Raw genomic sequence first — 13,517 nt, 5'->3', positions numbered from 1 at the left:
CGAAGCTTGTGAATTACTAAAATGATTCTATGATGGTGAAAAGGGTCATTAAGTTGATTATAATCAACCTAAACGAAGCCATGAAAAGAAGCCACAGGTGGAATTACAGTGCAGGTAAAGTGACATTTAGACATACACAGCAACCAGCAGAGGTCCTCATTTAGTAATGTTTGAACAGGCAGCTTGTACACAAGGTGGATAAGTAAATAAATTATAAATAAGAAATATATATGAAGTCATGCTGGTGTGTTGGAATGAAGGACCTGTGGGTAGCGCTCCTTCTTACATGGTGGGAGTAGCAGCCTGTTGCTGAAGGAGTTAACATACTTCCTCTATACAGTCTAGGTCTAGAGGGCAATCCAGGACAAAGCTGGCTCTTGACAACTTTGTTGAGTCCTTTCCTGTCTCTTTCTGTGCTTCCCCCTCCTCCCCAGCAGACGACTGCATAGAATATTGCACGTTACCACTGTGTCATTGAAAGGACGAACTCATATACTACAAATCATATTATTACAGACATAAAGAAATAAAACTGGGTGCAGATTACTGGAGGTTGTTTTTTTAAACTTATACATATACATACATATACTTCTCTATTTCAGCTTCCTGTTCTTTCCAAGAAACCAAAACTTGTGAGGAAGATCCCATGACCACCTCATGGTCATGGATGACTGATGTTTCATTTTGATGACCGGTGACGGGCTGTGTTCTTCTTCCGGTCATCAGGCTGAAACAATGATGCAAATGCTAAACTTGCTTCTGTGGACACTTCTGTTTGAGGATTGCTTTGTTAATCCTTGATGAGGTTATCTTGAAATAATAAGGCGAAATGAGTAGTTGAGTTGAAACCATGATCAGCACTCAGCCGATGTGATCGCAGTTACATGAGGTAAGTGGATTGAGAAGTTCAGTTTGATTGGTATACAACATTTATATAAAATTTTCACGCTTCCACAAGTGATGCTGGTACATGATTGGTTAGGATCGAGACTTTTCAGTGAAAATCATAAACTTGCTATGGAAATTAAACTTAATTAAATCTTGCAAAAAGCTGACTTTAAGCAAAAACAATGATTTAATTTCAAGCTTTAATCTTCAAATGATGAATTCCCATTTTCTGTCAGATTCAGTGCTCATATGTTCTGATATGTTGATATGATATGGTCTTTTTTTAGTGCACATACTTATATTTGATCATGACAATACATGGTTTAGGTAACTCTTCATTGTGATCAAATGAAATTGTCTATTATACTAACAGATCATACTGATAATCTTCAACTAAAATCATAATTATACTGACAATGGCAGTGACTGATCAAATGTAAATGAAGAGGAAGGGCTAGTAGCAGGGAGTCTGAACGTTATTCATGTTCTTATCACACTAATAGTTCATTCAACCGTCTGGACATCACATATTTTACACAGCGTTGACAAATAAGAGGATGTTCTTTGTTTAGCCCTCAGCTGTCTGCAGTGGATGACTTTGTCTTAAACTTGTAGCTTCAGCTGACTCAACAAACACGCCTCCATTTATTTTTAGGTGGACATTTCCAGCATACGATGAAACGTCAACTTTCATCACGAAGACATGTCTCTGCCACAGTGTAACAGCTTGATCAAGTCGGTTATTAGGAGGATAATATTGTTGCTACAGTATCAGCCTGAACTTTTAATAGAAATCTATGAGATAATATATCCTGTACATTATGTCATAGTTCTATGACTGCTGCTGAATTACAGTGTTCAATTACGCAGGGAGGGGTGCAATGTCCACAAAGAGAAACAACAAAGACAGCTGGAATCATCTTTTTCTGAGCATGCAGTACATACCAGAATATACATTTTAGTGATTGTAAAGTAACTTCAAGGTATCTGCGACTCTTCAGTACTCTCCTAATGCTGCTTCTTCATACTGATTAATACTAATTTGCATCAGAAGTTGGTCCCAATTGTGTTCGTGTTGTATTGAATGTTGACCATACTGTAAATATGTCATGTTTTGTTGTGTTTTCTCATATGTCCGTCCCTCACAGCCATCATAGTTGACTACAGAAAAGCATGCTTAGCAAAAAAATTGACTTAATACTGGAATTACTCAAATTTAAATGAAATGTAAATCTGTGATGTCACCTGAAACATGCCACCTGTAATGGCCCCAATCAAAGTGGCAAAAAAAAGAAAATCATCCCATGACAGTTGTCATAAACACTAAATTAAAGGAAAGTATAGCTATAGAGACCAAAACCAGGCTGTAAACATTTCTGCTGCGAAGTTGGGCATCTTAACATGGGGACCTATGGAGACTGACTTGTTTTGTAGCCAGCCTCAAGTGAGGAACTGCAGTTCATAGCACTTCAGCATTGGCTTCAATTGACAGACACAGAGGTTACTGCTTGCTTTATACACAGTCAGCCAATTTAGTTCAGTGGTTGGGCCCCCGCCAAAGATAAATCTGAGGGTTTCATGATATGTTTAAGGTTGGAAAGAAGAAAAATTTCTTAATTTACTTGACTTCTGACATCTGAAAGTTTTGTTTGAGGGACTGCAGTCGCTAAAGGGGTGGCTGCTCTCAACTATGCATAACTTTTAGGACTTAATATAATTCAAACAGGTCAGTTATATAAGAAATGATATAAATGGCCAGGGCAATACTGAAACTGTGGAAAACACCTAACCCCCCTGAACTAAAAGAGTGGATTAACATGCTTCATGTGAAGTTATGCTTAACAGGATGAATAACAGGAATAAGATCAAGACACCAGTCTGGGACTTGTTTTGGACTCAGATCACACTGACTGATGATCCTACAGCTTGAATACCTCTTCCAGAGGATATCCAACATGTTGTATGTATCTATCAGCTGTATATATGCTTTCCAGCTATGTAAACGCATCAATATGTCCCCTATACTTTATTTTATTTTACTTCACTAACATAATTTATATGGTGTCTGTATTTTATTTTATTCTTGTTTTTGTCATGCATCTGACGCTTACATGTAATATGTATAATATGTCTCACAATGTAAAATGTTCTACTGAGAGATAAGAAAGAAAAACTTGAATTACAAAAAAAAAGAAATGATCTAAATAAAGGATGCCTGTGGATGTGTTGGTGCTTTTAATTTGAAAGGTTAGGGCGGAAGTTGTGTGTTTACGCAGTGGCTTTAAATGGGAATACCCTCTGTGCTGCGGAGGAAAAAAAAAAGATTTTTAAAGGAGACTCCCGTCACTGGGATGCGGTCGCCGGAGCCGGGCACCTCGCCTACCATCTCTGCTTATATGCCCACCGCCGGTAGGCCTGATTTTCTGTCTTGTCCCGCACCGGTTCTCTTTTTCCTGTCGTTTTTTCCCTTTATGTATAATTGAACTGTTTCAAATCTATACGGCTCGGACACGCACCCGGTCAGCGTAATGACTCCTGACAGAGCCGCGCCAATGACTTTCAGTGGTAACCTCTCATACAGGAATAGCGCTCCGTGGTTAAAATTAGATATCTTAGTGTGTAAATATGCACTATTAATAATAGAGCTGCTGCAGGCGCACGCTCCTTTGGCACAATGCGTCGGTGCAGCCAACCTGCAGGTTACAGGACATTTCGATTACTTAAGCGCCAAAGCAGCTGGTCTGATGTTATTATACTGTCAGTGAGCTATCTGGTAGTCTATGTATGCATTGCATCATGTCCATGTCATGTCAAGCTTTAAAAACCTAAAAAAAAAAGTATAATAACTACTGCTGTTTGTTTGTGGTAGGCCTATATTCTGTTTTTTTTTTTTTTACTTTGGTTTAATCATTTAACATCAAGTTTAATTGTAGATTATAAACGTGTAAACTCAATGCCCTCTGCTACAACAGACACACGTGCAAGAGGCCAGTTAAATACTGACTATTCTGGCACATGACCTTCTTAAATCATAATCTGCAACTCAGATCATGTGGTGCACGCTCCTTCTGCATTCTTATTACACTGCATTGTAGTACTCTGAATATGAACTTTAAATATATGCTTATTTATTTTGTGCTTTGTCATACAATGTGTTTTTTCTAGTGGTGGATGAAGTAGTGAGGCCTTGATTTAGTAAAGCAAAATGTGGACACATTGTAAAAAAATAAATAAAATAAAAGTAAGAGTATTCTACAGAATAAGTTTCTGTAGAATATTATACCATTGTTTCGTTACCGTTAAAGCTGATTTCTGATGTGTAAAGAGCATTTAAATGTTGCAGTTGGTGGAGGTGGAGTAAGTTTTAGCCTCTTTATACTGTGTAATCTATGATAATTCATCTTATTTTGTAGGGCAATCATGGGTTTTGTATGTGCAAGTGACAAGGCTGTATATACTGACCTACAAAGGCAAAGAGCAGTAACTGCAGAACGTGAAGTTGAGTAGCTCTTAGTTAGACTGTGGAACAGATATAAAAGGTGTTAAACGTGAATTTTATGCTATTTTAGTCTAATAATAACCACACATGAAATATCAAAAGGACGCAGAAAAAACACAACAAAACATGTTCTTGTTCCTTCTTGAACTAGTAAGAAACTTTCATAAAACTATTTTTAATTGAATACATTTAAATATATAATTTAGAGGTACTTTAACCAAATGTGACCAGAGGACAAAGAGGAGAAAGTTGCTGCTACTCTGCTGAGATAGTTCCCTTTTAATAGGAGCTTATCTGGTGTTATGTTTTTCTTCAGTGTGATTAGATTAGCATAGTTTTCTATTCTTTCACACGATCATTTTTACAGCTGTCAAATCAACCTAGTAAGTATATAAATAGCATAATACATTGAAAGTAAAATTGACTTTTCTACCCTCTGTCCACTGCTGTATTCATTCCACTTATGGTAAAGGTATGCCGTAACGTTCTTTACTCAAGTTACCACATGCCAGCAACAGGGAAAGGCTTGTGCTGCAAATGCATCTGCTATGTAAATTGGCTCTAGTTTGAGATCTGGTATGTATAAATAAATACCTGAGTGAGTTTTTTTCCCTCTCAATCCGAAAGGCATGCAGGAATGTCTGAATGTAAAACTGTGTTATGCATATATAATATATAATGTGGCTATTTGTTGGATAGCAGTGGTTACTGCAGAGATTTAAACAAAAACAGTTCCAACCACAAGGTTGTTGTTTTTTTTTCTTCCATGAAGTGTGAGGAACATCCTGTTCTCCTCCCTTCCTTTTCCTCTTGTAAATATAACTTTCCCCTACAGATTATAGCGTAATTAAGAGTTACCTCAGGCCTGTGTGGGTTGGTGCTGCAGTTTAATTGAACCCTGCACACGGTGTGATGTCAAACTGACATGGCTGCCAATGACATTTTATTTTCAGAGTAGAATAAGTGCTCCTCAAACCTGACAATGTTTTTTTTTTTTATCCCCTTTTCTTAGAGAAGGACCACTCACCGTTTCCTCCACACACTAAAGATGACAGCTCTGTCAAACCAAACCAATGCAGCGCCGCAGCAACAGCGCTTTCTGGTGTTGTTCGACTTTGATGAAACCATCATCAATGAGAGCAGTGATGACGCTGTGGTGCGTGCTCTGCCGGGCCAACAGCTTCCCGACTGGCTGAAAAACAGCTACAGGGAGGGGCACTACAACGAGCACATGCAGAAGGTGTTGGTTTATATGGCAGAGCAGGGCGTGTCTAAGGACTCCATCCACTCTGCGGTGGAGAAGATCCCCCCATCACCTGGCCTCCTGAACCTCTTCAAGTATCTGCAGAGCCATCAGCAGGACTTTGAGCTGGCGGTGGTGTCCGACGCCAATATGTACTTCATTGAGACGTGGCTGGAGCATGCTGGCGTGCGTCACCTTTTCAGGAAGATTTTCACAAACCCGGCCAGTTTTGATGCCTCTGGCCGCCTTGTGCTGCTTCCTTTCCACTCCCACTCCTGCTCCTGTTGTCCTGACAACATGTGCAAGCAGGTGATCCTCCGGGAGTATCTGGCGGGCCGACAAAAGGATCGCGGCGGTGCTCCCTTCCAGAGGGTGTTCTATATCGGAGATGGGGCCAATGATATCTGTCCCTCTCTGGCTCTGGCACCACAGGACACAGCCTTCCCAAGGAGGGACTTCCCCATGCACAGGCTGCTGATGAATATGCAGCAGTCCCAGGGAGCCAAGTTCAAGGCAAACATAGTTCCTTGGGTTAGTGGCGAGGACATAGTGGACTGTCTGAAGAAAATAATGAAGGAGAGATGAGAACAGTGTGTGTGTGTCTGTGTGAAGGAGAGAGTGAATGAGAGGGGCAAATATATATAGCAGAAGTGCTCCAACCTTAATCCTGGTGAGCAGCAGGATAAGCATGATTTTACCCGAGTCACACTTGATACAACCTGTAAAGATGTAGCCAGATAGACTGCATCTCCTGTTTTAAGTGAATAGTTTTTAGAAATATGCAGAGTTAGATATATATATATAAAAAAATGCCACTGTAATGTCTGTACAGTAAATATGTAGCTGGACCCAGCAACCACTTAGCTTAGCTTAGTATAAAGGCTGGAAACAGTTGTGGCTCTATACAACTGTAACAAAATCCATCTAACACAGTGCAAAAGAACAAAAAATAACAGGTACGATTAATGTGATGGACTCATTTCTAAATGGTACATAACCATTCACAAAACAGTGAACTATTGTTTTAACAATTTGTTTTTTTGTAAGGATTAAACAAATTCGATATAATATGTGAATTAGTGAGTTTAGAGGTGCTGAAAGGCGGATTTGGACAGCTCTGCTTCCAGTCTTTATGATAAGCTAAGATAACCAGCAGCATATTAACTGTACGGGCGACCTTAACGGATAAGTTTGTGCACAGTGTAAGAACTTCACTCCCTTTGGAATGCAAACTAACAAGCTCACTGGTCAAGATGATCATGATCAGTAATGGACATATGCAGTATTGACGATGCACTCTGATCAAAATGCTGAAGATCTTAACCAAAGCTGTGTTTCGCGTTCTCCAGCATGAACTGAGTCCCAATGCAGCCAGCTCGTTTAACGCACCATCCTTTATAATATGAATGTCATTTACTTGACGTTGGATTATCTCAGCGTATCTGACATTTCTGAACAAGCTTAGCTGTTAAACTTTGTCTGCAGAGATTTCAGTGATGAAGAGCGACAGTTTCAAACGATTCTTGGAGGTCTGCATCGACAGGCTTCTTTTTAAAAGATTTAACACTGCGTTAAAGGCTTCGGCGATGGAGACATCGGTAGGATCAGGTGTAGCCACTACCTTGGAACAAAAGACCACATATGTCGTATCAGGTGGAGACAAGTACGGCATAGAGCCGAGAGATAAAGTGACAGTACCTGCGCTCTCTCCACCACTGATTACTGATACCTAATCTAGGGCTTGATTATACAATGGTAATCTACACCAGCATGAGATCCAAAGGGAACGTTGTAGCCATATGCCTGCACTTTGGCCCAACATTACACCCTGTGACTCTGAAACAATGAAAGAAAGCGTAAGGCAAAGTATCAATCAAAGATTTTAATTTCTTTGTGTAGTCATTAGCTGGCACCGTGCTTGTACCCTATTAGAACAAATATTAGTATTCATAAAAGGATATCTATTTAGGTTGGGGATGACTTATATATTCTCTAAAAAAGTCCAATGTAATGTTTGAATGTATTCCCAGTAAACTGCAGTATTGTGAATGAACGATAGTGAAGGTTTCAGCCTCCCTAGTACACTGTATTTGCATAATTAACCCAACATGTAACCTCATTTTGCCTCACTATGTTCACGACAGGGACTATAAAATGTATTTTAAACTATCTATAAGGAGCATGTGTAATGGATAGAGATGATTCACAGGGACATTAATATTCTGTTTAAATTCAGGAAATTGTGAAATATGTCTTGTTTAGTCTTGTAAGTTAAAACTTTTTGTTTAACCATCCGATAAGCTGCCTAAGTTGTAATACTAATGGGGCGTGCATACTGTACATTTGTTGACTTTTGCAGGCTATTTAAGGTGTTCATGTTAGTAAATACACTCACAGAAATTGGCCCTGTCTAACAAACAGAGGTAGTACGAATAATAATAATAAGAGAGTATGTTTGCATTAATTTTGTATTTCAAATATGTAAAACATTTCATTCATATCTATATACTGTGCATCTTGTTCAAGCCATTACAGTGAATACTAAGAAAGTTTGGGTGATGAACAAAAGCAATTCATTGACGAAACACTTCTGGCCTTAAAAAAAACAACAACATCATGTTGTAGAAGTGCTGGAAATGTCCTTTAACCAGTGTTTTAGTTTCTCAGGGAGTAGAGAAGAAAGTGTTAACAGGCAAACATAATAATATATGTTCATAAAGATATGTTTATCTGCAGATTTGCTGCTCTAAGAACAAACGGTTCATTTGTGATTTAAAGAGTGCAATGTTCATGAGATGTAATCAATACAGCTGGAGTTTGAGCCTGAACGTCTTTGAGATAAAAACCTAATCTGTGAATTCTTTGTGATTTGGAGACTAAAGTTCTGTGACCTTTACTCCTTCTGACACGAAAGATATTTTAATTTGCTTTAACGCAAGAAGAACTTGACATTTTCAGGGATGTGAAATAACCCAAGATCACCAAAATAAAGTGTTTTAATGAAACCTTAAAATGGTGTTATGGTTTCACAATAACCAAATAAAATGATGTGTTGTTAGGGCGCTTTATTTAAAATTTTTGTGTGTGTATGTGTGTGTGATTTTAATCAAAAACCCAATTATGTGTGTAATGCATCAGTGTAACAGGAATATAAAGCCATTATCTGATTAATCTGCTTCTGTTGTGTGTTTCACAGCCGTGACTAGAAGGATCAAGTAAGATCGTCATAACTTATCAGCTGGTTTTGTTTTGGATTGATGAAAACATGCCTCGAGGTTCATTTAGTAGCTGTTCTGGAGCTTTTGATCGTAACACAGCTGAAATTAGCAGATAAAAAAAATCCTCTTGGCTAGTTCTCTTTGTTTTATGTCATTGTTTGGACTGTTGGTCCAAAAGAAAAGACATTTGAATGTCACCTCGGACTCAAACTTGGATGAACATTTTTCACAATTTTATAGTCGAAATGATTCGTTGCTTTGAATTGAGCAGATCGTATGATATCAAAAGATCCAATGCACGTATGTGACATAAAGTTGAGATTGTTTTGCCTGCAGCTGTTTCCCAACTCAAGAATGAACTTACATTATGACGTAAGAAACAGTATAATCTTTGAAATGGTGTCAGATTTGTCAGAGGTTAAAGGCGGATTACATCATATAAAGCTTCTTACAGACAGCACAAAAACGTTTCAGTAGAAAAAACCCTCCCTAAAGCAGAGTAACACTGCTATGTATTTCTTGATGCCACAGGTTTCAACTTAACCAAAGTCAAAATCAAAGACATTATAAGACAACGTAGGAGTTCTTTAGGGGAAGGAAAAAAAGAGAAGAAGAAGCTTCACATGACCCACTGTGTCCTCTCGTAATAGTGATTCAGCAGCAGAGAAAGGAGGGCACAAGAGACCCGGAGTGAGAGGAGTCATCCAAACTACTTTCTAAACTTGCAGGACTTCAGACAGCCAAAGGACAAAGAAGAAGACAGAAGGGCGAAGAGGAGAGAAAAGTGGAGGTCAGTGGAAAGAGAGTCAGCAGTATGGAGGGAGGAAAGGAAAGATGGACAGCAACACTAAGCTGTGATGAGATGTGACAACATTAAAGATGAGATGAATCAACGTGCCAACATCGTGATCACAATAGTGACCTCCAGTGGATAGAGGGAGGGTGTAGAAAGAGGTCATGTGGCTACACTAAGAGGGAACTCCACTGATTTCATACATCAAAGCCTCTTCACGTCTTGGAGAGGACTACAGCATATGTAAAAGTCTGAAGAATTGTTGGATTGGTCTGGCAAATACAAATCTCTTACACAACTGTTGTCTGGTAGATAGTTTTTTTGTCTACTCCAAGAATGTGTGGAATAATAATTATGATATTTCCGGTTCCCTTTTGACCATCATAATCCATTTGGGTTTTTTTTTCGACATCATGCTAAACCAGAGGAGAAAAGAGGAAGATGAGAAGAGGAAAAAAAGTATGAACAGACATTTAGGAGTGCAAGCTAGAGAAAGAATATAGTTTGTTACCAATTTGTGATTTCAGTGAGTTTTACTGGGTCATCTCTACGGTAAAACCCACCCTCCACCCAACCCTCAATACAGATTACATTACCCAAGACCACAGATAAAGACTTTTGTCTAAATATGATACATTTACATTGAAATCGAAGATCAACTTTAAAGGAACAGTGTGTAAGATTTAGCCAGCTGTATTTACAGAATCTGACAGAAATTAAATGCATAGTGTATAATCACCTGAAAAAAGCAATTGCTATGTTTTTGTTGCCTTAGAATGAGACTTTTATGTCTATCTTTGACACCACGTGTCCTCTTCCACAGAGCCAGCATGTGACCCTGGCTATAGATAGGACCTGCATTTTTCACACGTTGTGTAGCACCGTAGTTCCTCCTACATGCTAGGAAAGAGAGTTTGAGTTGCAATCAGCAACTACACCACTAGATGCCACCAAATCCTGCATTTTATAGGACCTATAAAACTGCAATACAATAAAAAAAAATCAAGTGAAATAAAGTAAAAATGTAATAGTTTGACCTCAGGCTTCTAAAAATACTATGAAATTATTTGATTCTTGTCCACACTAAGGTCATAACGCGTGGACAAGAGGTTGGAAGTTGATTTGTTTTAATAGGTGACAGGTCAAAAAGGTTGTAAACCACTCGTTTATATCATGTGCTGAACTTCTCTGCACATCTTCTGACCATAAGATGGCGCCAAGTCAATATATCTCTACCAAAACTGCTTTGGAGTGTCCTTTGCATTAATTGTCCAGTATATCAAGCTAACAGGGGGGTTGTGTGTTGGAACATGTGGCAACAACAGCATCAGACGGGTCCTTTGGGATAAACAGTAGAGCTGATGTGAATTCATGAAGCAGCTCTATGACAGGAAAGGCTGAAGGCTGTGGTGACAGAGATGACATGTGGTGTTAGTGCGGTTGCTCTGTGTCATCGTGTGAGTTCGAGATACTGCTGAAGTCGGCCAAATACTTAGTAGTTGTTGTTAGTCTTACTTACTATTTTGTGTCCATAACCTTGTTCCTGCGTTTAACCCCTGTTTTTTTTTAATCCACTCCCCTGCACTGCCCTTCTTTCCTTTCTAGTTTGACTTCTGTCAGATCAGATGTGTCTATCTTTGCATCCAACCTCTCCAACATTGTTCTCTCTTCACATCCTTGTCTGTCACGATCCTCCCCCAGGGCTGATTTCATGTCATTTGTTGTCTACTATCATATTTTCTGTTGTCAGTCCAGATCTCCATCACCAGCAAAAAAAAAAACCTGACTTGTAGCCCACAATTATGTTGTTTTTGTTATTTCTTTTTTCTAATATCACTATCACTCTTTGGAGAAACCTTCTTTGTTAGCTGCTGTTAGCTTTCTGCAGCTCTCAGCTCGATTGATCCTACCAGAATCGATCCTTTCATTTAGGTCATATTAAGGCTGACATTGTTAGGGGAAGAGCACATGTTGTGTCTATTATGATTAAATTGGCAAAAGATAACTTGCTGTCCGACCCAATTTTCAATGACCTCCAGAGGTAAGTGAATGGATACGAAACCCAATTAACATCAATCTGTGGAGAATGATGACAAATCGTATTTCAGGATCTCAAACTCGTCAATGACAGCCTCGCCGCCTCCTGTTGTACCTCCCTTTCAATATCCACATACAAGCTGATACAGCCCTTATTCCCTCACCAATAACAGAAGACACTCAACTGTTAAAATGCTTTGAAATGGCAAGGCTATCCGATGATTGCTTTTATTGATACCCCTCATTGATTTTTCTCCATTCAATTACTCCTTCAGAGGTGAAACATAACTCAGTTAAGGGACTTGAGCCTTGTAAGGAGGTCTCTCTGAATTAGGATGTGGACTTCCTATGCCAAAACGCTATCAGGCTGATTAGGATTGTAAGTGTTTCCACTGCTCTGTGTTTGATTCTTCTGCTGATAGTTTAAGAATACAATGCCAGCCAGGAGTCAAGCTAATAGCTTTGAGCAATGGCAGAAACAGTCAGTTAGCTACAAATGGAGTTGGAAAGGAGCATGGGCCTGCCCGAGCTGACGTTTGTCTATGTCCTTGAGATAAACGGTGGTGATAAAACTAAAGATTCTTACGCTTGTAGCTCATCGGGCACAGAAACAAACAATGTCTGAATTGTATTGGTATGTCCTTGAGCATGGCAATGTGAGGAGCATTCATGTATTCATGAGTTATCTGCCGAGGCAGTGGAGGTGTAGAGGAAAATGAGCAGAGGCCGTGCAGTGTGTGATACAATAAATTACTTTAATTTGTGCAGCAAACAAATTAAAACATGCGGTTGAAATTGATTAGAACCAAACGTCTTTGGCAAAAGTAGTCTGTGATCTTATTAAAGGGCTAATCCAACAATTTAAAATGCCACTGACATAAAGATACAGAACTTCTGAGAGACAGATTTTAAAAATAAATGTCAAAAATGATGCAATGGAGGGTCAAGAAATTCTGACTTTTAAGTTACCAACCTTGCTCTATTTCCGGTGTTGTCTTCTGGTTGCCGTTGCCGGCAAGAAATACATGCCTACCACCCCCTCACCACACCTAACCCTAACACTTTTAAAGGTTGGGAACACACTCACAAGGCTGGAAAAAACCACATGGACCACAGAAATGCGATTAAAAAGATCTTTATTGCAAAGTTAAATTCGGCGTTTTCTGGCTAAATACTAACTTACTTGTAGCAGCAGCAATGAAAGTTTTACCCGAGCTGAAGCCAACACATCAGTACAGTGATGTCAAGCAGCAGAGACTGAAGAGATATTGGTTACATTGCTGTTTGAATATGTGACTATCAAACTTTGTTGCAAACGGGTGTTCATCGACAAGATCAAGCCATGGCAGAACCAAATGTAACTCTTCTGTTATGAATTATCACGAAAAACACACACAAAGCACAAAAACTTTACATATTCTGATCAGTCACCATGATTATTATATCGGAAACATGACGAGTTGATGCCAGTGCCATGCAGTAGAAGTAACCTGGAGGTGGAAGACAAAATAATCAGATAATAAGACTCTTTACCTCATACCTACATCCTGTATCCTACAGTGTAACTACATAGCTTCTTTCATTAGCGCCCCAGTGCCTATTTACTGCCCTCATCTTGTAAACATCACACGCTCAGTCTATACACTGTCATCACAGTCATTTTCTAGCTTCTACAGATGACATTAAACAGTTGTTTTTACTTGAACACAAGAAGAGTAAACTGACCTTTATGTGCAAAATTCATGCAGTTGCCCCCTTAAAGGCCATTTGTCGAGTGACTTAGATAGCAGAAGGTAAACTCTAAAGTTTATGGATGGATGATTTGTATCCAAAACCTGA

General features: G+C 39.1%; 1 protein-coding gene across 5 annotated transcripts; it reads left to right on the top strand.

Annotated features, from left to right (window-relative positions):
- Positions 1–697: 697 nt before the first annotated feature.
- On the top strand, positions 698–8,817 carry LOC104930975 (probable phosphatase phospho1). 5 transcript variants are annotated; one of them, XM_027289798.1, is made up of 3 exons: positions 698–889; positions 1,544–1,623; positions 5,400–8,817. In XM_027289798.1, the coding sequence occupies exon 3, from the start codon at positions 5,436–5,438 to the stop codon at positions 6,213–6,215; it is 780 nt and encodes a 259-aa protein (XP_027145599.1). In that variant the 5' UTR covers positions 698–889; positions 1,544–1,623; positions 5,400–5,435; the 3' UTR covers positions 6,216–8,817. The 5 variants fall into 5 exon arrangements, with proteins under 5 accessions (XP_027145599.1, XP_010744187.1, XP_010744186.1 ...); XM_010745885.3 differs by lacking the exon at positions 1,544–1,623 and having other exon boundaries at positions 699–889; XM_010745884.3 differs by lacking the exons at positions 698–889; positions 1,544–1,623 and adding an exon at positions 3,150–3,297.
- Positions 8,818–13,517: the final 4,700 nt, after the last annotated feature.

Source organism: Larimichthys crocea, chromosome XVI (genome assembly GCF_000972845.2).
Source record: "Larimichthys crocea isolate SSNF chromosome XVI, L_crocea_2.0, whole genome shotgun sequence".
NCBI classification, from domain to species: domain Eukaryota; kingdom Metazoa; phylum Chordata; class Actinopteri; family Sciaenidae; genus Larimichthys; species Larimichthys crocea.
The sequence above is the reverse complement of the archived record's forward strand: the minus strand, read 5'-3'. Positions and strand labels throughout refer to the sequence as shown.